Source organism: Phaeodactylum tricornutum, chromosome 5 (genome assembly GCF_000150955.2).
Source record: "Phaeodactylum tricornutum CCAP 1055/1 chromosome 5, whole genome shotgun sequence".
In the NCBI taxonomy this organism is placed as follows: Eukaryota; Bacillariophyta; class Bacillariophyceae; order Surirellales; family Neidiaceae; genus Phaeodactylum; species Phaeodactylum tricornutum.
This window is the reverse complement of record NC_011673.1, coordinates 930,990-949,452: the sequence shown is the minus strand read 5'-3', so window position 1 is coordinate 949,452 and position 18,463 is coordinate 930,990. Positions and strand designations below refer to the sequence as shown.

The 18,463-nt window shown below is 52.6% G+C and overlaps 6 protein-coding genes across 6 annotated transcripts; 4 read left to right on the top strand and 2 right to left on the bottom strand.

Annotated features, from left to right (window-relative positions):
• Window positions 1-60: 60 nt before the first annotated feature.
• Window positions 61-1,062, top strand: PHATRDRAFT_34576 (predicted protein; the record flags this gene model as incomplete). The annotated part of the gene is made up of 1 exon (XM_002179060.1): window positions 61-1,062. The coding sequence occupies one exon, from the start codon at window positions 61-63 to the stop codon at window positions 1,060-1,062; it is 1,002 nt and encodes a 333-aa protein (XP_002179096.1).
• Window positions 1,063-1,811: 749 nt separating this feature from the next.
• Window positions 1,812-2,075, top strand: PHATRDRAFT_7755 (predicted protein; the record flags this gene model as incomplete). Its single annotated transcript, XM_002179059.1, has 1 exon — window positions 1,812-2,075. A coding segment is annotated over one exon (264 nt), but the record flags the coding sequence as incomplete, so codon positions are not given.
• Window positions 2,076-4,934: 2,859 nt separating this feature from the next.
• Window positions 4,935-5,631, bottom strand: PHATRDRAFT_44999 (predicted protein; the record flags this gene model as incomplete). The annotated part of the gene is made up of 1 exon (XM_002178843.1): window positions 4,935-5,631. The coding sequence occupies one exon, from the start codon at window positions 5,629-5,631 to the stop codon at window positions 5,038-5,040; it is 594 nt and encodes a 197-aa protein (XP_002178879.1). The 3' UTR covers window positions 4,935-5,037.
• A 2,268-nt stretch (window positions 5,632-7,899) lies between these two features.
• Pt-KIF9 (mcak-like kinesin-like protein) lies at window positions 7,900-8,973 on the top strand (the record flags this gene model as incomplete). Its single annotated transcript, XM_002179058.1, has 2 exons — window positions 7,900-8,229; window positions 8,257-8,973. Coding segments are annotated over 2 exons (1,047 nt in total), but the record flags the coding sequence as incomplete, so codon positions are not given.
• A 735-nt stretch (window positions 8,974-9,708) lies between these two features.
• Window positions 9,709-12,514, bottom strand: PHATRDRAFT_44997 (predicted protein; the record flags this gene model as incomplete). The annotated part of the gene is made up of 2 exons (XM_002178842.1): window positions 9,709-10,744; window positions 10,874-12,514. The coding sequence occupies 2 exons, from the start codon at window positions 12,512-12,514 to the stop codon at window positions 9,746-9,748; spliced, it is 2,640 nt and encodes an 879-aa protein (XP_002178878.1). The 3' UTR covers window positions 9,709-9,745.
• Window positions 12,515-14,908: 2,394 nt separating this feature from the next.
• Window positions 14,909-15,103, top strand: PHATRDRAFT_8537 (predicted protein; the record flags this gene model as incomplete). The annotated part of the gene is made up of 1 exon (XM_002179057.1): window positions 14,909-15,103. A coding segment is annotated over one exon (195 nt), but the record flags the coding sequence as incomplete, so codon positions are not given.
• Window positions 15,104-18,463: the final 3,360 nt, after the last annotated feature.

Here is an 18,463-nt window from a genome sequence, read left to right as displayed (position 1 = left end):
GATACTTGACCATTGACATTGTTGGTGGATCCAGCCAATCATAAAAATGTTGGAGATAGTATGATTACACTGGCTGAGCTGACACTTTTGGAGAAGTTGGGATACAATCGCATTGATGGACCAGCTCCTTTGGTGAAGCAGTGCAGATATTGGCAAGCCCAAAAGCCAATGGAACACTGTGAGGACGCCATGCTCAACTGGGCCATTAGCCCATCATCACAGCAATACCCCACACCGGCGTTGTGGCAGGGAGGTGGCAATTGGGGGGATTTGTGGCCCAAAGCTCATAGTCCTCGAGAAAAGTCGATGGAACCGCTGCTGCGAAACAACTATACGGTGGTTTCCATGCCCCAGAGTCTTTACTTTCAGAATCCAAACAATGAAGTTCAGTTGACTTCGGCTATGAAAGGAAGTATTGCACGTGGCCTGGGCCGGGACGATCACTTTCTGGATTCGAACGAGGGCCGCAAGCAAGCCGCGGCACGCGTTGTCCTTTCTTGGCGAGAGCACGACAGCTACGACAAAGCGCAACAATTGTACCCGTTTGCTACACACATACTGGTGCCTGACAGTGCCTTTCAGCTAGGACCATTCTCACCAATAGTTCCAGAAGACGAATCTTTGAAGGTAGATATAGTTTTGTTTCTCCGGGATGATAAAGAGTCCAAGTACATGCCGCAGCGCAATCGGCGTGCCATTCAAGAAATCCTATCAAAGGTACCCAATGGCAAGAACTTGTCTTTTACAATTGTGGACTGGTCCGATCGCTTGAAACTATTCAATTCAAAAGACATCCTTTTCACAAAGACAGCCATCCAACTCATGAGTATAGGGAAAGTGGTCGTCTGCGATCGACTTCACGCTGCCATTTTGTCGTATTTGACGGGAATTCCTATTGTGTACCTTGATCAGCGTACGGGTAAGACCACCAAGACCTTTCGCGTGGCATTTGAGCTAGAAGACGGTTGCTTGGATGGAACAAAGGCCATGTGGTCTCAAGCATTGAATCTGACCGACGGCATTCGGCAAGCTGTGGGTTTCCTGGATTACTACGGACTTTAGTTTTGAGAGACCAAGTTGCCACTACGGCTTTTCTCTTGCAAAACTTGGCTAACAAAGAATGTGCCATAGCGCACAACAAGGACGTTCCTGTTGTTGGCTTTGCATTGCATTAGAGATAGTTAGTTACAGAATCCAAGTTACGGAATTTCTTGATTTCGTGGATCTAAAAATTAGTATCCGTCTGAGTCCGAACTGTGTCATTGGCGACATACTATTATGGTCACGTGCGGTGGTGCCTGTCACACAATTTGTAGGCACGTGCTTCATCGTCACGTCACGAGCGTGGCTTACTGGGTCGGGCTCGCCTACGGATCGGATACCACGACCTACGTTTGGTTCCGTTTTTCGTTCTTTGCACGGTCAGTCGCAGGAACGACCAATGTAAGAACGAACCAAAGAAAACGGCTTTTTGGAGTTGCCCGATTGGTTCAAGCCCTCGCTTGTCCCGCAGTAGATTTCGTTTGACGTAGACGGCACACGTCTCTTTTGGGCACGCCACCCTTCATTGACTGTAAGTTTGTGACATCAACCAAATGACTTCCCAAGCTGTTACGTCTTCGTCTCCCTTGTTTATTCTGTACGGCTCGGCGACCGGAAACGCCGAACACATTGCCAAGGATCTCGCCGCCAAGTACAATAAACGACTCGCATCATCCCCAGTCGACACGGTTTGCTATTTCCCGTCCGTCGTTTGTTGTGAATTGGACCAGTTCAAGAAAAAATGCGTCGCCACTTGGGAGCAGGACCCCGTGAACGCCAAACACGCGGTCGTAATCGTCACGTCCACCACGGGCAACGCGGATCCACCGGAGAACGCGTCACGCTTCGTGCGTTACATTAAACGCAAAACAACCGTCGAAACGATGCCGTTTCGGCATTGTGCGTTTGCCGTCTTGGGTCTAGGCGACACCAACTACAACGTCTTTTGTGCCGTTGCCAAGGAAGTGGATCGTAAACTGTTCGAACTCGGTGGCACCCGAGTGCTGCCCTTGACCTGCGCCGATGAAGGCACTGGTACCATGGAAGACACCGTCGAGCCTTGGACGGAAATGATCTTTGATGAAATGACGATTGCTTGTCAGGGCAGCGCGGGAGGAAAATCTCTGGACCAAATAACCGGTGGAGTTGCGAACGAAGCACACAACAGTCGAGAGGATGAGGTTTCGAACAAGGCTGCACCTTTGGAACAATCCGATCGTGCGGATGCCGTCGAACGAGAACAAGTCAATCAGAGTACCAGGGAGGAAGATATCTCCACGACCCATAACGTCTCTAGCTCTGGTGGCATCGCACTCGCTAACAGTGTCAACTCCAGCGCACCTACTGATACTACTCTACCATCATCAGCGACGTCCACATCACCTTTGTTCATACTATATGGATCCGCAACGGGCAATGCTGAACAAATAGCCAAAGATTTGGCAGCAAGATACACTGAGCAGTTGAAACAGAATCCTTCTGCCTGTTACTTTCAATCCGCGGTCTGCTACGAACTGGACCAATTTAAAAAGAAGTGTGTCCATATTTGGGAGCAAGAACCGCCAGTCCCTACATCTCACGGAATCATCATTGTTACGTCTACCACGGGCAATGCTGATCCACCCGAGAACGCGTCACGTTTCGTACGTTACATCAAACGCAAAACAACCGTTGAAACCATGCCGTTTCGTCACTGTACGTTTGCCGTTTTGGGGTTGGGTGACACCAACTACGACGTCTTTTGTGCCGTTGCCAAGGAATTGGATCGTAAATTGTTCGAACTGGGAGGTACGCGGCTACAGCCACTGGTATGCGCCGACGAAGGTACAGGTACGATGGAAGATACCGTCGAGCCTTGGACGGCGAGTATTTTCGAAAAGATGTCAATCGCCTGTCGCGGTGCCGGCACCACGAATACAGGAAGTGCATCGTCGGAATTGACCCAGTCCGTAGATGGCACGAGTCCAAAGAAACCAGCTGCCACTATAGGCACAACACAGACGCTAAGTTCCGATGTGACAAGTTCGATTGGTGTGCGCACCGTGCGATCGTTGCTCCAACGCCCCGTTGGTGAGCTGGTCTGGAATGTCGATGTCTCGACTCTACCGAGTTTGACGAGCTGCATGTCAAGCTGTGAATTGATAGATTCCAATGCCGAGGAAGGGGACGAAGAGAAAAAAATTGCGGACCGTCCGCACGAAAATTCCGTGTCAGATTCCATATCCACCACCAGTAGCGGTTTCCACTTTACCATGAAACACCCTTTCCCTGCTAAGATTCTGGGTGCTCGGTACTTGACCCAGACTCCGACACAAGCAGCGCAAAGCGTCGCTCGCTTATTGGAGGGAAGCATCGACAAGAACGCACTCCAACCGAGCACAGATCAACTGGTCGAGGCAACTCGAATCTATGACGAGCACTTCCCAATAGGAGCTGATCATGCGGACGCGGATCGCAACAGCAAACGGGTAATTGAGCTAACGCTTTCCTTACCTGACGATTACACTTTGGAGTATTCGCCCGGGGACTCACTAGGTATGTTAGTGGAAAACCCTCCGCAAGCCACTTCCTTTATATTGTCCATGTTGAGAGAGCGCCATGATATGTCTCCGGACCAATTGGTATCAATTGACTCGGATCATCCCATAACTGTAGGAGACGCGGTGCGAACTGCAGTGGACTTGTGTTCGCCACTCAAGAATAAACGAGTATTAAACTCATTGGCCCAGCACGCCTTGGACCCCGAAGAAGCGTGCGTGCTGCAGCTGTTGGCATCCAAGACGCCGGAAGGAGAAGAACAATTTCGCATCTATGTGGAAGAACAGCGACTAACGGTTGTGGACGTTCTACGAGAGTTTCCATCTTGTCAAAATATTTCGTTGGAAGGCTTATTGAGTATTTTACCAAGCATTCCACCACGGTACTATTCGGTTAGTTCAAGTCCCATTGAGCACAATAAACTGAAACTGGCCGTGGCCTTTTCGGTAGTGGATTATTTGACCCCTGGGTTGCTGGTAAATGGCCAAGAGCGCGGTAGACGACGCGTGCACGGTGTGGCCACGCACTTTCTTGAGACCATCTGCTCGTCACTGTTGTCGGGAACGGCTGGTGAATCTCCTTACACTCTCAAAATCTTTCCCAAACCCACTGTCGAGTTTCGAATGCCAGAAAAACTGTCTATTCCGTTGATTTTGATCGGCCCAGGGACGGGTATAGCTCCTTTCATGGGATTCTTGGCCCACCGCCGGGCGTTGGCTACTTTTTCGGAATCCACCGAAGCTGCCCAAACCGTCGTGGAAGGGAACTGGCGGGGTGGTTACGAGATGGAAGAAAACGAACTGCCTATTGGTGAGCATGACGCCAGCGGTCTGAAAGTGGGGGTCGATTTTAGGTCTCGTCAGAACATTGGGCCTGTCGAGGTCTTTTTCGGTTGCCGACACTACGATCACGATTGGTTGTATCGCGACGAAATGAAAACGTTGGAAGCACAAGGGGTCTTGTCTCGTTTGTATACGGCGTTTTCCCGCGATGCGGAGCAACGGCGGTACGTGCAGGATGTCATGAGGGACGATCCCGACTGTCGAGCCCGGATTGTGCGGTTGATTGTGGAAGAGGGAGCGCGGGTGTACGTGTGCGGAGACGGGAACGAAATGGCCAAGGATGTACAGGTCACCATTGCCGAACTTCTCGGTGAGCGACTAGTAGGAGGCGTGGACCGAGGCCAGACATATTTGGAAGGAATGAAAAAGGAAAAACGCTTTTTGCTGGACATTTGGAGTTGATCCGTATTGGCTTGCTCGTTTGGTAGTATGCAATTTCCTTGGGTTGTTTTTTAGTAATCACTGTCTATCTATCTAGCTTCCTACTAATCTACCTACCTACTGAACGAACTTGCTTACAAACTACCTACTTGCCTACCTACCTACCTACCAACCAAAATATGTAGTACGTCTCCATACCTACCGTGTGCATACTACCTCTACAGTTTGCACACCTTTAGACAACTTCATGATCGGGAGCTCCCGTATCGTGAATGGTGTGCCATTCCCGTGGTTCCTGTTTGACAATGGTGAGAATGAGTCGATGATCCTTCTTTTTCCACGTGGCGGATTGGATGGGCGCGGTCAATTTCCCGAACCGGAGACACTGTGGTTGGGGTTGGTAGTTGCGCACCATCAACGAAAGCGAGGTTTCCGTATAGTCCAGGGAAATATCTTCGTCGGAACAGCGTTCTCCCACGTGTTCCAGGGCGACGTACAGTTTGACGTTGTTGCCGTTGTCGTGAAAGGCGTACGTGGTAATGTTGGAAGCAGTCGAGGAATGATGCGACGACGACGACGTTTCGGACGTGAGCGTTGATCCACGGGAGAGTAAACGTGGTTGCGGTTGGCCGTCCCACTGTGGTCCGTTCGCTTGGTGCGCGTGCGCAAAGTAGTACGCGTGTGATCCTTTGCGAGCAATATTGTCCCGTAAGGCACTCGACGACCGTGACGATTCGTCATCGTCGTCGTCCGTCGTTCCGTTCCGAGGACTATTGCCGGTAGTAGTGGAATTGGTAGTAGTAGTAGTAGTGGAATTGGTAGAAGTCATAATGGTAAACGGAGGAAGAGAACTGTGGCAAGCGGTGAAGGTTTGTTACAGTTGGCAGTTCCTCCCATAGCCAACTCTTCCAATGGTCATCTTCCGAGACGCATCGGTGGTAGAATACAGGGCGTGTGTTCACTGCACTGTCGGTCGATTCTGGGATGGTTCCCGAAGGGGGTGAGAAAACCCTATTACTAGAGTAGTACATCTGATCAACCCTAGCGTCATACACGACTGGTATGAGTGACACTGTAAACTTCGGTTGGTATCCCGTTTTCGTAAGTAATCCATGGTGGGAATTCGCGCCGACATCTTCGCTTACGGTAAGACAGTGAGAAGCAAGAACGGCTGGCGTTGGACATTCCAACGGTGCCTGGCCGAACTGGAGCGACCCCTTGAGTCGAGTGGACGAGACCATGAACGACTCGTGGTCGAGCTACCGGGTATGGGATAATCATTTTCCAGTAGTAGTGTGACAAAACCGGTTGGTGATGATACGCGAGCCTCGTTGAAGAGGAGAGGTAGTGTACAGATAGGTACGAACGAGTAATAGTAGCCAGTACGAGTGCCCCCATGTCGTCTTCCGACGGCACGCTTGCGCACGTTCCGAATCCAAGTGACGACGACGACGATACCGCGTTGATTCGGACTTGGTTGCAGGGCATTGGATTGGACTACCTCGAAACAACCTTGGAAGCGGCAGGAATTGTCACCGTAGCCGCCTTGGCCGAACTCCCCGTCCAACATTTTGGCGCGTTGGGCATTACCACCGCCGACGATCGACGGAAACTCTTTTATCTCATTCAACGCATCAAAATGGCCGTGCCGCCGGGTCCGAACGGGAGGACTAGCAGTGTCGTAGTCAGTGCCAGTGCGAATGTCGGTGTGAGTGGTAGTAGTGGTAGCACCAATGGCAACCACCATTATCATCACCACGACACACACGAGTCCGTTGCCCCGCCAGTGTCGTCCGTCCGGGACAATCCCAACGAAGCGTCCCCGACGCCCTTGCGAAAAGACCCACGCAACGACCGTCGACACCCAACCACAACAAACCCACCCGTTGCATCCCCCACCCGACGAATCTACACCAACAACAAACCTCTCGTCTTGGACGAGTCCTCCGACGATCCAGATGACGACGAAGACTACGTGGACGACGAGCAGGAGAACGACACGGAAGAAGAATCCCAAGAGGCTGCACCATCGCCCGAGTCTACCGGTACCCTTCCTGACGAGCCCAGAGAACGACAGGAGTACGACGGAGCAATCGATGGGAGCCGTAGTCCAACGGGTGGAGTCAATGCGGACGATGAACGGTCTCGGTCGCAGACACACGATCCGGTTACCACCACGACTCGTCGAAGCCCGCAAGCACGGTGCATTCATCCTCGGACGTCTCGTACCTTGCGGCGCCATTCGGAATCCTTATCTTTCGGTAGTGACAGCAACGACCTCCACCGCCCAAATAGCATTCACCACGACACAACGAGAGAGAGAGATACCAACCCACCATTGCGCCGGGTCAGTGGCGTCCCCGTCCCCAACTCTCGACCATCTTCCAAGATAACAATGAATGCCGGCGCAACATACGCTACCAATCCCAGTAAGAGTCTCCGGACGGGCAAGCAACTGTCGAGTATTCCTGCTCGTGCCGTTGCTCCCATGTCGCCTCTAGTAGCCTTGGATGACTCTTCGGGATTATTGGCCGATACGGTTCCTACGCTAACGGCATCACTCCCCCTCCATCAACCCCGGCTCAGCTTATCGGCCTTGGACGCGGATAGTGACGCCGGACCCAGTGTCCGTAGCAGTGGTAGTAGTACCTCGGCAACTAGACAGCGCCAATCACGCGGACCACAGCCCCCTCGCCGCAATAGACACAGTAGAGCCGGGGCGACCGATCGACCACAGACCCTCGAGGTGGGGAGTAACGACGTTCATTCGGAAAAGGTGTCCACTGCAGTTGCCGGACCCGAGCAATCCAGCAGTCGTGTACGAGAAGGAGGACGTCGGCGCCAATCCGCAAGCACCATTGCTGCTCCCAGGAATACTTCCTCGTCCACTCGGGGCACACTACGCAACGAGTCCTCCTCACCAACTCGTCATTCGGAACGACCCGAACCACGAGTCAGCTACCACCAAGGCCGAACCGTTGACCAATCGTTTGCGGCGCAGATTATCCGACTCCGGCGAGACGATCAAGCGGATCATGATCTTTTTTTCGGTCAAGACAACGCTTCGCTAGATGCCGATTACAACGAATTGGAAGACATGCGCATTCGAGTCGTGGTACGCAAACGACCCATGGCCCGAACAGAAAGCAGTGCGGCGGGTGACGCCGACATCGTGCACGCGTTGCATTGTGGGTCGTTCGGAAAGATTCTCTGCTATCAACCAAAAACAAAAGTCGATCTGACCAAAAGCATTGAAACAGTGCCGTTTTGCTTCGACAACGTCTTTGACGAACACGCCACCAATGTGCACGTGTACGAGCGCGCCGTGCGCGGTCTCATACCCGCACTCTTGGATGGGCAGTGGTGCAGTATATTTGCCTATGGGCAAACCGGCAGTGGTAAAACCTTTACGATGATGGGATCCAACGTCACTGGTAATAGTGGTGGTAAGGAGCAACACCGGCCCTCCAAAAACGCGTCCAATTTTGGCCTCTACTACATGTCCGCCTTGGATATTTTTGCCGCCCTGAATTCGCCGTCGTTGTCACATTTATCCGTCGGACTTTCCTGCTTTGAGATTTACGCCGGCAAGCTGTTTGACTTGCTGAGTATCCCGGCCGGTCGCAACGCAATTAAATGCCTCGAAGATGGTGATGGTCAGGTTTGTTTTCCCGGTCTGAGTGAACACGATGTGGATGACCCCGACGCGTTGCTCAGCTTAATGGAACGTGCCGCGACCCAACGATCCACGGGAACGACCTCGCGCAACGCTGACAGTTCCCGATCGCACGCGATCGTGCAATTGCATTTGCGTTACAATGAGCTTTGCGATGATGACGATATGTTGGGTACCGAATTTAGTCGATTGACGTTGATTGACCTAGCCGGCAGTGAGAGAGGTGCTGACACGAACAGTGCGAGCAGAGCAACTCGGATGGAAGGGGCCGAAATCAACACCAGCCTACTGGCACTCAAAGAAGTAATTCGAGCCATGGGCCAAGGCTGTGATGTCCACGTACCCTTTCGGGGAAGTAAATTGACCCAAGTGCTCAAAGAGAGTCTGGTCGGTAAGCATTGCCGTTCCGTCATGATTGCCTGTATCGCCCCAAATATGGGGAACTGCGAGCAAACTTTGAACACCCTGCGGTACGCGGACCGTGTCAAATCCCGCAATCCCGAAACCGGAGAATGCAGTATCATCGCGGAACCGTCCCGTGGAAGCAGCAACAGGAACAAAGGCAGCAAGCGAGGGGTAACATTGGACGTGAATGGTGGTTCGCCTCCAAAGGCTCCGTCTGGACAGGATCTATCGCGCAACAGTTCGTTTGCGAGCCAAACGTCCAATCTTCTCGACGAATTGCTGGCGTCACCGACCAGAAACGAGGGCGCCGAAGTATTTTTCGTAGATGCCACCGAAGCTACCCGTTTGGCGGCGGCGGAAGTTGTGGCCTGTCACAAGGCTGCCATGACGACCCTACTGAACGTAATTAAGGACGAAATGACCTTGGTGAATCAGACCGACGCAGATCGTGACGGTCTTGACGACTACATCGCCCAGCTCGTCAACGTGCAAGACCAGCAACTCGATATTTTGGCGTCAGTCCGATCAAAAATAGAGTCCTACAGACGGACCCAAGCCAACGCTTCTGGCAACGTTCATCATGACGAGAGTTTCGACGACCTGCGTTCCTAAATTTGATTTATGAGCATGAATGGAATAGACTATCTACCGTGTTGTGGAAGCCGAGTGGATTGTACAATTGCCTTCTTTTTGTGCATTTGTAATCTTGGGACAAAGTCAGTGAAAGCTTTTGTGCTGCGGTGCAAGGTCGCTGTTGCTTACTCCTGTAGCAGTCAGAAATAGAAGACTCTCTATAGAGCAGCTTCTAATGGCAAATTTGATTTTCCCCCCGTCCAAAACACAGTCAGCTATCTTTTATTTTTTATGCCCAATAAACGTGTGTGAGTGAAACTGTGCATAGGTGACCACAGTTGCGCATTCGAAAAGCGATTTCAACGTCGGTAGGACCTGATACAAAATCAGGATCGTCCAACAGCGTCATGACCTCCACAACGCGTGCTAAATCCTTCACACGGTCTCTGAATTGGTCCCTGTTCAATGTAGTTATCTTCCCATTGATGGCGTAATCGAATTCGAACGCATTTGGATAATTCTCAATGGACTTGGGATCCAATCGTCGCTCGTCCAACTCACCACCATACCGCTCCTTCTCGGACTCAATAGTAGTACTGCTTTCATTCCACCGGCTAAGGTTCTCTTCTTTTTGCAAGAAGTTACTGCTGCCACGGAGCCTTCGACCCCCTTCGTTATTGACCGTCGTCCAGCCTTGGGTAATCGTATTCATGCCTTCCCCGCCCCACGTGAAAAGCTTAATAATTATGAGCCCCTCTGTTACCTTCGGCAAATTCAAGACAATCCAACCCGAATACTCGTTACCAACCAGAACTCCGCGACCGTCGTGGTGCCCCAACATGGGGCAAGATATATCTACGTGCCTACCACAAACGGAGTGGTACTCCCCGTCACACTGTCCGGGCATCTCGCTCACCACCTGCCATCCTTTCCCTGGAACAATCGCATCGCTGGCTGCTCGGCGTTCTGAGCGAGAGGCGTTGCGCTGTGGTGATATTATCGCCACAAGTGGCTTCTCAGTGTCAGTTCCACTTTCGTGTGTTGATCTCCAATCGGAAAAAGTTGGGCCTGACGGTGTGACTTGTTCTTCCAATCGCCGACGTCCACTAATGATAGCTAGGATATCAATTCCTCCTTCTTTCACATCGTAGCATTCGTTGTGTCGATCGGGTCCATCGTAAAGGACCTTGCGTTGATTTGTGGGTACGTATCCGTTTGGTGCCGGTTTGATTAGCTTGGTCAACGACGTTTCCTCAGGATTGGCCCGCGGTGTAAATAATGTGGCACCCTTCACAACCAACAGAAAACGCACAGAGAGAGAGACAAAATAAATGTTAGCGTCCTTTTATCCACGGATTGTACAACGGACAGCCACCAACATCAAGTGTAAAATAAACGTTTAAAGGCAAAAACTTACTTTCATTGGGGTGGAACACACGCGTGGTGAAACCAAATCGTCCAAAGCACGACATTCCCCGCCCTGTACGGTGCGGACTTTATCTCGGATAGAGTTATAATGTGCCGTGACGTGCCACAGCGCGTCCTCGAGGGGTGGCCCTCCCATGGTTCCGTCGCTCCAGCGCTGTATGGCAACTTGCAGGGCTTCCAGGACAGCGTACGCCAGTACCCGTCCTTGCCACTGATGCGAGCGCCAGCCGGGGTGCCATTTGACCCGCGCGCCAGGAATCTCGTGTATTTCAGTAAATTGCGATTTGTCCACATCGTCCCGGTCCACCCAGCACATTCCACAGAAGCGGTCCTCCTGGCACAGAGGAGTGACGTCCTTGTCACAAAGCATATACCGGGCGGGGTATGGAATCGTCATGGCCTGTTCTTCGCTCGTGACGACGGGGATTCCGAGCATCCCGGTACCAAATTCGCCAACGTCGGCCCCCGTTTGTTGAAAAATGGGTTGCAATATGTCAAAGCCGCCGCCCCACACGACCGGCACCTTGCCGGGTGACATGAGCGCGTGCCGGACGAACAAATCGGTGAGAGAGCTTTGGGGTTCCGTCATGCCAGAATCCCACCATAGTAAATCAATGTCACTCCCGTACAAAGACTGCGAACCAAGAGATTGTTGAACGGTTCCTAGTCCGCCCATGGCGAGGTTGCGGGTGACGAGTTTCACGCCGAGGCGAGCGAGTACCGGTGCGACCACACGATGAAACTGCATAGCGTAAGACTGATGAAAGTGATTGCCGTGTCCGGCAGCGGCAGAATGTCCGCCCAGCACGACGACGAACTGGTCGTTGGTGTGCATGGCGTGGAGCAATCGTCGAACGAGTCCGTCAAACCCGGATTCCGTCGTCCATCCCCCGTTGCTGCCTCTGTTCCGAGCGCGACCGCCGTATCCCTCCGGTGGAGTTTCGTTGGGATCCAATAAATCCAGCTTTTCCCAGGCGAACATCTTGAGTCGCGCCGCGAGTCCTTCCGGTGGTAGCGGTTTGCCGTGTCCGTATTCGGTAAAAATGGCTTCCTGGGCCCGTTGCAGCAACTGTTCCGCATCGTTGAGCAAGTGATTGACAAAGACGGCGTCCACTTGCCAGGCCTCGTCGGGGAACTCGTCTCCGGGAATGTCCCGATTTTCGTATTCGGCGCAGTAGTCGGCGGTGGGACGCGAGTCTTCGTCGCCGTCCCAAAAGTGCCAACGTCCCCAAGCGTCGGCCAAAGCAGCTTGAGCGGTGGCGTTGACCGGCACGTGCTCGGGGTCGGGGACAATCGTGGCCATTTTAGAATAGAGTAACGGTCCCTGAGGCTTTATTGGTGACACTGTGTCCGTTTGGGAACTGCTGGGAGCACCGGGTGCGGGGGCCGGAACGGCTTCGGCGCCACCGTTGGGCAACAAAGGAGTTGCCGTATCGTCTTGCGCCGGCGACCAGTTTCCAAAGTAGAGCACCAACAGGGTCCCAAAGGCTGCCACGTAGAAGATCCATCGGCGATCGAGCGGATGCGACGATTGCGCCTTTGGTGCAGCCCCGGATCGGGAAGAAGAAAAGGACGCCAAGGCTGGAGACGACTTGACGGAAGCATCGAGAAAACTCTCGGTTTCTTCCATTTCCAATGCCTGCAAAATCGCCATGACTTCCGCAAATCCCCGAGGTATTTATATGTCTATGTATGTTTGTTACCGAATGCAAGTGACGGTGAGCACGATACGTTTCGAGACGGAACGTCCGGTAGGGTCCAATCTATTCCAATGGTGCCAGGTCCAATGGTCCTTCACAGGGACAATAGCACACTGACAGTGAATCACAGTCATGAGAGGTAACACTTAGTGTGACGAAACAAGGCGTCGCGAACAGGGAGAAAAAAGACCGACGATGACTTTCCGAGGACACGCTCAAGTGTACTCTGCAAGTCCCGCCACCTGGGTAGGTCACGGAAAACCATTTCGAGGAAAAGGACCGAGCATTCCACGGGCCCAACCAAGAATCTCTCTCTCTCGTTGTCGAGAGGAACGAGATCGCAAACTGGAACGACCAAACGGAAATATACCAAAAACAACGTCGGCTTGCCAGGTCTGGTTGGAGGTGGCGTAGCGGGAAGATTTCTTAATAGCAATCACAAAAAGTTGGAAAGCACAATGCGGTCCTACCGATTTCCAGGAGAGTCGACCGTGCAGTAAAACAGACTGTCAACGAACCCACGAATGACCGGAATGGATTGACATAGGGACAAATACAGGCCCTTCCAAGTTGGGTCCCCTATATTGAAGTGGAAAAAGCTGATACTATCGGTGTTGTATAAGTGTGCATTTTGACATGCACCAGGCAGTTATTTGCCCAATCAAGGTGGGTGGCAGAAATCCAGGTGTCGATCCGACTCGAACCATTTTGCATCACTGTTACTGAAGTTGCTTGTGCCAAAGTAAAGGGCTGAGTTTTCCCCTAGTTTCTCTAGCACGCCGCATTGACGGTGGGTGACCCTTGCCACTGTATATAGGGAAGACCGAGACGAGAAAGCTCTTACTCTGGCTATCTACAGAAAGTTAGAAGCATATTGTACGGGTACAAGATAGGTATTTCGTAGCGCTGTGCCTCCCTTGCAAATCTCAGTCGGTGGACAATCCAGACGACGAGCTATGTCTACGCAATATCAAAAAACTAAGTGGCATAAACGCCACCTGCTAGTACTTTCTGAAAAACTTCAAAATGACAATATTGCAACATCGAATCGCAAATAGGAAATCATAGATGGACCGATAAGTAAAACTTTTAAGCTGATGGAAAGGTCATTAGCGCTCGAGGTCCTAGTAGACTCCGCGAAGAGCAGGAAATCCCCGTCCGCTCACAAAGTCATGGAAAGACACCGGTTCGCCCAAGAGGGCATTGTTATTTTCTATGAATGCCAGCACCGATAAAAAGACTTGTTATGAGCTCCTAAAAATAGTAGAGGAATGGCAGAGTTTGGACGTTTTCAAAAAAGGATCAATGTCTCTCATTTAAAGAGGTCACGTTTCCCAGGTCATTAAAGCTTTCATATTTTACGGAAATCGCAGACTTCTCACATTTTCGGGCTACTTTTTAAGGATACGATGTTTCGAAACCAACAAAACTGATGGGGCTACATATTAAAAAGTAGTTTGTGCAAGGCCCATCAATCTTGCTTCAAAACGGCAGCCATGAAGCTTGCCCTCTTGGCTATCTTCGCGGCGCTCCTCACGTTCGCGGAATGTAAAGATACGGCCATCATTGGTACGTGTCGATAGAGCCTTTCATGCAGTCCACTCGAAGGCAAACGTGCCTACTCATAGTCCCGCCGAGCTCATCCTTTTTCTTCTTCGAAAACAGATTCGATCGAGACCCGGCACCTTGTGGGGACTACCTGCACTACCAAGAATCTAGACTTTCGCGAGTTTGCCACCGGAACATACTTGAGTAACTTGGAGGCCTCCTACGGTGTGCGCATCACCGCTGTTTCCCGTACAAACAAAGGTTACACACCCAATGGGGCCGCCCGTGTTTTCGACACATCAAAGCCTACCGGTGCAACAGGACAGTCAATGTGCTCCTCTAGTGACGGCGACTCTGATCTCGGATCACCCAACTCCGCTTGTCCTGGTGGTGGACCGGGCCACGGACCTGGAGGAGCGCCACAACTCGCCAACGGACAGAACAATCCTTACAAGAACTGCTCGCCCCAAGGCAAAGTACTCATCATTCAAGAAGGTAACAAAAATTGTCCCGACGACAGTGCGGACGGCGGTACCATCCGCTTCGACTTCTCCAAAACTGTGGACCTCGAGTCCGTGACATCCTTGGATATTGACGAGGGCAGCACTCCCGAAATCATTGTCTCGTACGACAACGGCCAGGAGGCTTTTTATAAGCTGCAGGCTACGGGCGACAACGGTGTTTTCACGCAAATGATCAACAAGAGTGACGTCAAGTGGTTCCAGATCAAGTTCTACGGCTCGGGATCCGTATCAGGCTTCAAATGGGCCGAATGTGTCACAGCCCCAACTAAAGCTCCAGTAAAAGCCCCAAGCAAAGCTCCGACAAATGCTCCCACAAAAGCACCTGTTAGAGCTCCAACGAAAGCTCCGACCAAGGCTCCGACCAAGGCTCCAACCAAAGCTCCGACCAAGGCTCCAACCAAAGCTCCAACGAAAGCTCCAGTCAAAGCTCCGACCAAGCCGCCAGTCACGGCAGCACCATCCGAGTGCGTGGACGGTATGGACGTGGTACTTGTCAATAAGTCCACCGGTCCCGAGAGCACCATTGATGGCAAGAGCCCAATCAAAATTGTTAGCGGTGACGGCCAGTCCGTCTCTTTTGAGGTGCACCAATACTGGAAGAGTGGAGCTAGTAGTATCAGCTGGATAGCGACTCAGTTCCGTACCAACGATGGCAACCCGGCGTCTGATGCATGGGAATGCGAAAAGATCGAAGAAGTCTCTTGGGGCAGGGTGAAGGAGTACACTGCTGAGTGTGTCGGAGGAGCAGCAACCGTGACCTTGTGGGTACACGACGGGCAGTTCCAAAATACTCAGAACCTGAACAGCCTGATCCCTGCAAGGTGCAATCCTTCAAACGACCAGTTTCGCAAAAAGATCATGTATAATTACACGTTGCCTTGCTCCTCGATATGCGCTCCATCCCCGACTAAAGCTCCTGTCAAGGTCCCGACAAAAGCTCCTGTCAAGGCCCCGACAAAAGCTCCCGTCAAGGCCCCGACACAAGCTCCCGTCGAGGCCCCTACGAAAGGTCCTGTCAAAGCCCCGACTAAGGTGCCGACCGGTACCCAAGATGAAATATGTGTTGACGAAGTCCTTGACTTTACTGACTTTACGACAGGCGAGTACGTCCATGACCTGGTACGAACTCGCGGCGTTACAGTGACAGCAATTGCATCCGGAAGCGATGGCTACACCCCCGGCGGTGCGGCTCGCATTTTCGACACCCGCTACCCTTCCGGCAGTACTGGTCAAGCGCTCTGTCCTCAAGCGACTGGTGATCCCGGTCTCGGATCACCCAACCTCTCGTGTCCCGGCGGCGGACCGGGATCGGGTAACGGCGGAAAAGTCAACACGCCTTTTGCCAATTGTGAAGCGCGTGGCAAAGGTCTCATCATCCAAGAAGGAAACGTGGCCTGTCCCAAAACGGGAGGACAAGGCGGAAAGATCGTGTTTGAATTTGCGGACCGCGTCGAGCTTAATTACATCGATCTGTTGGTAAGCTCCGACAGCAGTCCCGTCATTACGGTATACTACGGTGTCAATCAGTCTGTGTCGTTCGATATGCCGGTGATGGGCGCCAATGGCTACCGTCGGCAAGTTATTGATCGATCGCAGGTGTCCAAGGTGGAAGTCGCCTTTTGCAGTGGTGGCATCGTTACTGCCATCAGTTACGTTCGCTGCGAGCCGGAAGTTCCGTCGATGATGGCTCCAGTGATGGCTCCAACCAAAGCCCCCACTAAAGCTCCCACCAAAGCCCCCACCAAAGCTCCCACCAAAGCCCCCACCAAAGCTCCCACCAAAGCCCCCACCAAAGCTCCCATCAAAGCCCCCACCAAAGCTCCTGTGTCCCTACCGGTAACACTCTCACCGTCCACGCCACCCGCCATTACCCGAGAAGAAATTTGCGTCGATGAAGTCCTCGATTTTTCTCAGTTCGCAACGGGTGAGTACATCCATGACCTGGTACAATCTCGCGGAGTAACAGTGACAGCAATTGCTTCCACTACCAGTGGCTACACCCCTGGCGGTGCCGCTCGCGTTTTCGACACCCGCTATCCTTCCGGTAGCACTGGTCAAGTGCTCTGTCCTCAAGCGACTGGTGATCCCGGTCTCGGATCACCCAACCTCTCGTGTCCCGGCGGCGGACCGGGATCGGGTAACGGCGGAAAAGTCAACACGCCTTTTGCCAATTGTGAAGCGCGTGGCAAAGGTCTCATCATCCAAGAAGGAAACGTGGCCTGTCCCAAAACGGGAGGACAAGGCGGAAAGATCGTGTTTGAATTTGCGGACCGCGTCGAGCTTAATTACATCGATCTGTTGGTAAGCTCCGACAGCAGTCCCGTCATTACGGTATACTACGGTGTCAATCAGTCTGTGTCGTTCGATATGCCGGTGATGGGCGCCAATGGCTACCGTCGGCAAGTTATTGATCGATCGCAGGTGTCCAAGGTGGAAGTCGCCTTTTGCAGTGGTGGCATCGTTACTGCCATCAGTTACGTTCGCTGCGAGCCGGAAGTTCCGTCGATGATGGCTCCAGTGATGGCTCCAACCAAAGCCCCCACTAAAGCTCCCACCAAAGCCCCCACCAAAGCTCCCACCAAAGCCCCCACCAAAGCTCCCACCAAAGCCCCCACCAAAGCTCCCATCAAAGCCCCCACCAAAGCTCCTGTGTCCCTACCGGTAACACTCTCACCGTCCACGCCACCCGCCATTACCCGAGAAGAAATTTGCGTCGATGAAGTCCTCGATTTTTCTCAGTTCGCAACGGGTGAGTACATCCATGACCTGGTACAATCTCGCGGAGTAACAGTGACAGCAATTGCTTCCACTACCAGTGGCTACACCCCTGGCGGTGCCGCTCGCGTTTTCGACACCCGCTATCCTTCCGGTAGCACTGGTCAAGTGCTCTGTCCTCAAGCGACTGGTGATCCCGGTCTCGGATCACCCAACCTCTCGTGTCCCGGCGGCGGACCGGGATCGGGTAACGGCGGAAAAGTCAACACGCCTTTTGCCAATTGTGAAGCGCGTGGCAAAGGTCTCATCATCCAAGAAGGAAACGTGGCCTGTCCCAAAACGGGAGGACAAGGCGGAAAGATCGTGTTTGAATTTGCGGACCGCGTCGAGCTTAATTACATCGATCTGTTGGTAAGCTCCGACAGCAGTCCCGTCATTACGGTATACTACGGTGTCAATCAGTCTGTGTCGTTCGATATGCCGGTGATGGGCGCCAATGGCTACCGTCGGCAAGTTATTGATCGATCGCAGGTGTCCAAGGTGGAAGTCGCCTTTTGCAGTGGTGGCATCGTTACTGCCATCAGTTACGTTCGCTGCGAGCCGGAAGTTCCGTCGACGATGGCTCCAGTGATGGCTCCGACCAAAGCACCCACCAAAGCTCCTGTTTCACTACCGGTAACACTCTCACCGTCCACGCCACCCGCCATTACCCGAGAAGAAATTTGCGTCGATGAAGTCCTCGATTTTTCTCAGTTCGCAACAGGTGAGTACGTCCATGACCTGGTACGATCTCGTGGAGTAACAGTGACAGCAATTGCTTCCACTACCAGTGGCTACACCCCTGGCGGTGCCGCTCGCGTTTTCGACACCCGCTATCCTTCCGGTAGCACTGGTCAAGCGCTCTGTCCTCAAGCGACTGGTGATCCCGGTCTCGGATCACCCAACCTCTCGTGTCCCGGCGGCGGACCGGGATCGGGTAACGGAGGAAAAGTCAACACGCCTTTTGCCAATTGTGAAGCGCGTGGCAAAGGTCTCATCATCCAAGAAGGAAACGTGGCCTGTCCCAAAACGGGAGGACAAGGCGGAAAGATC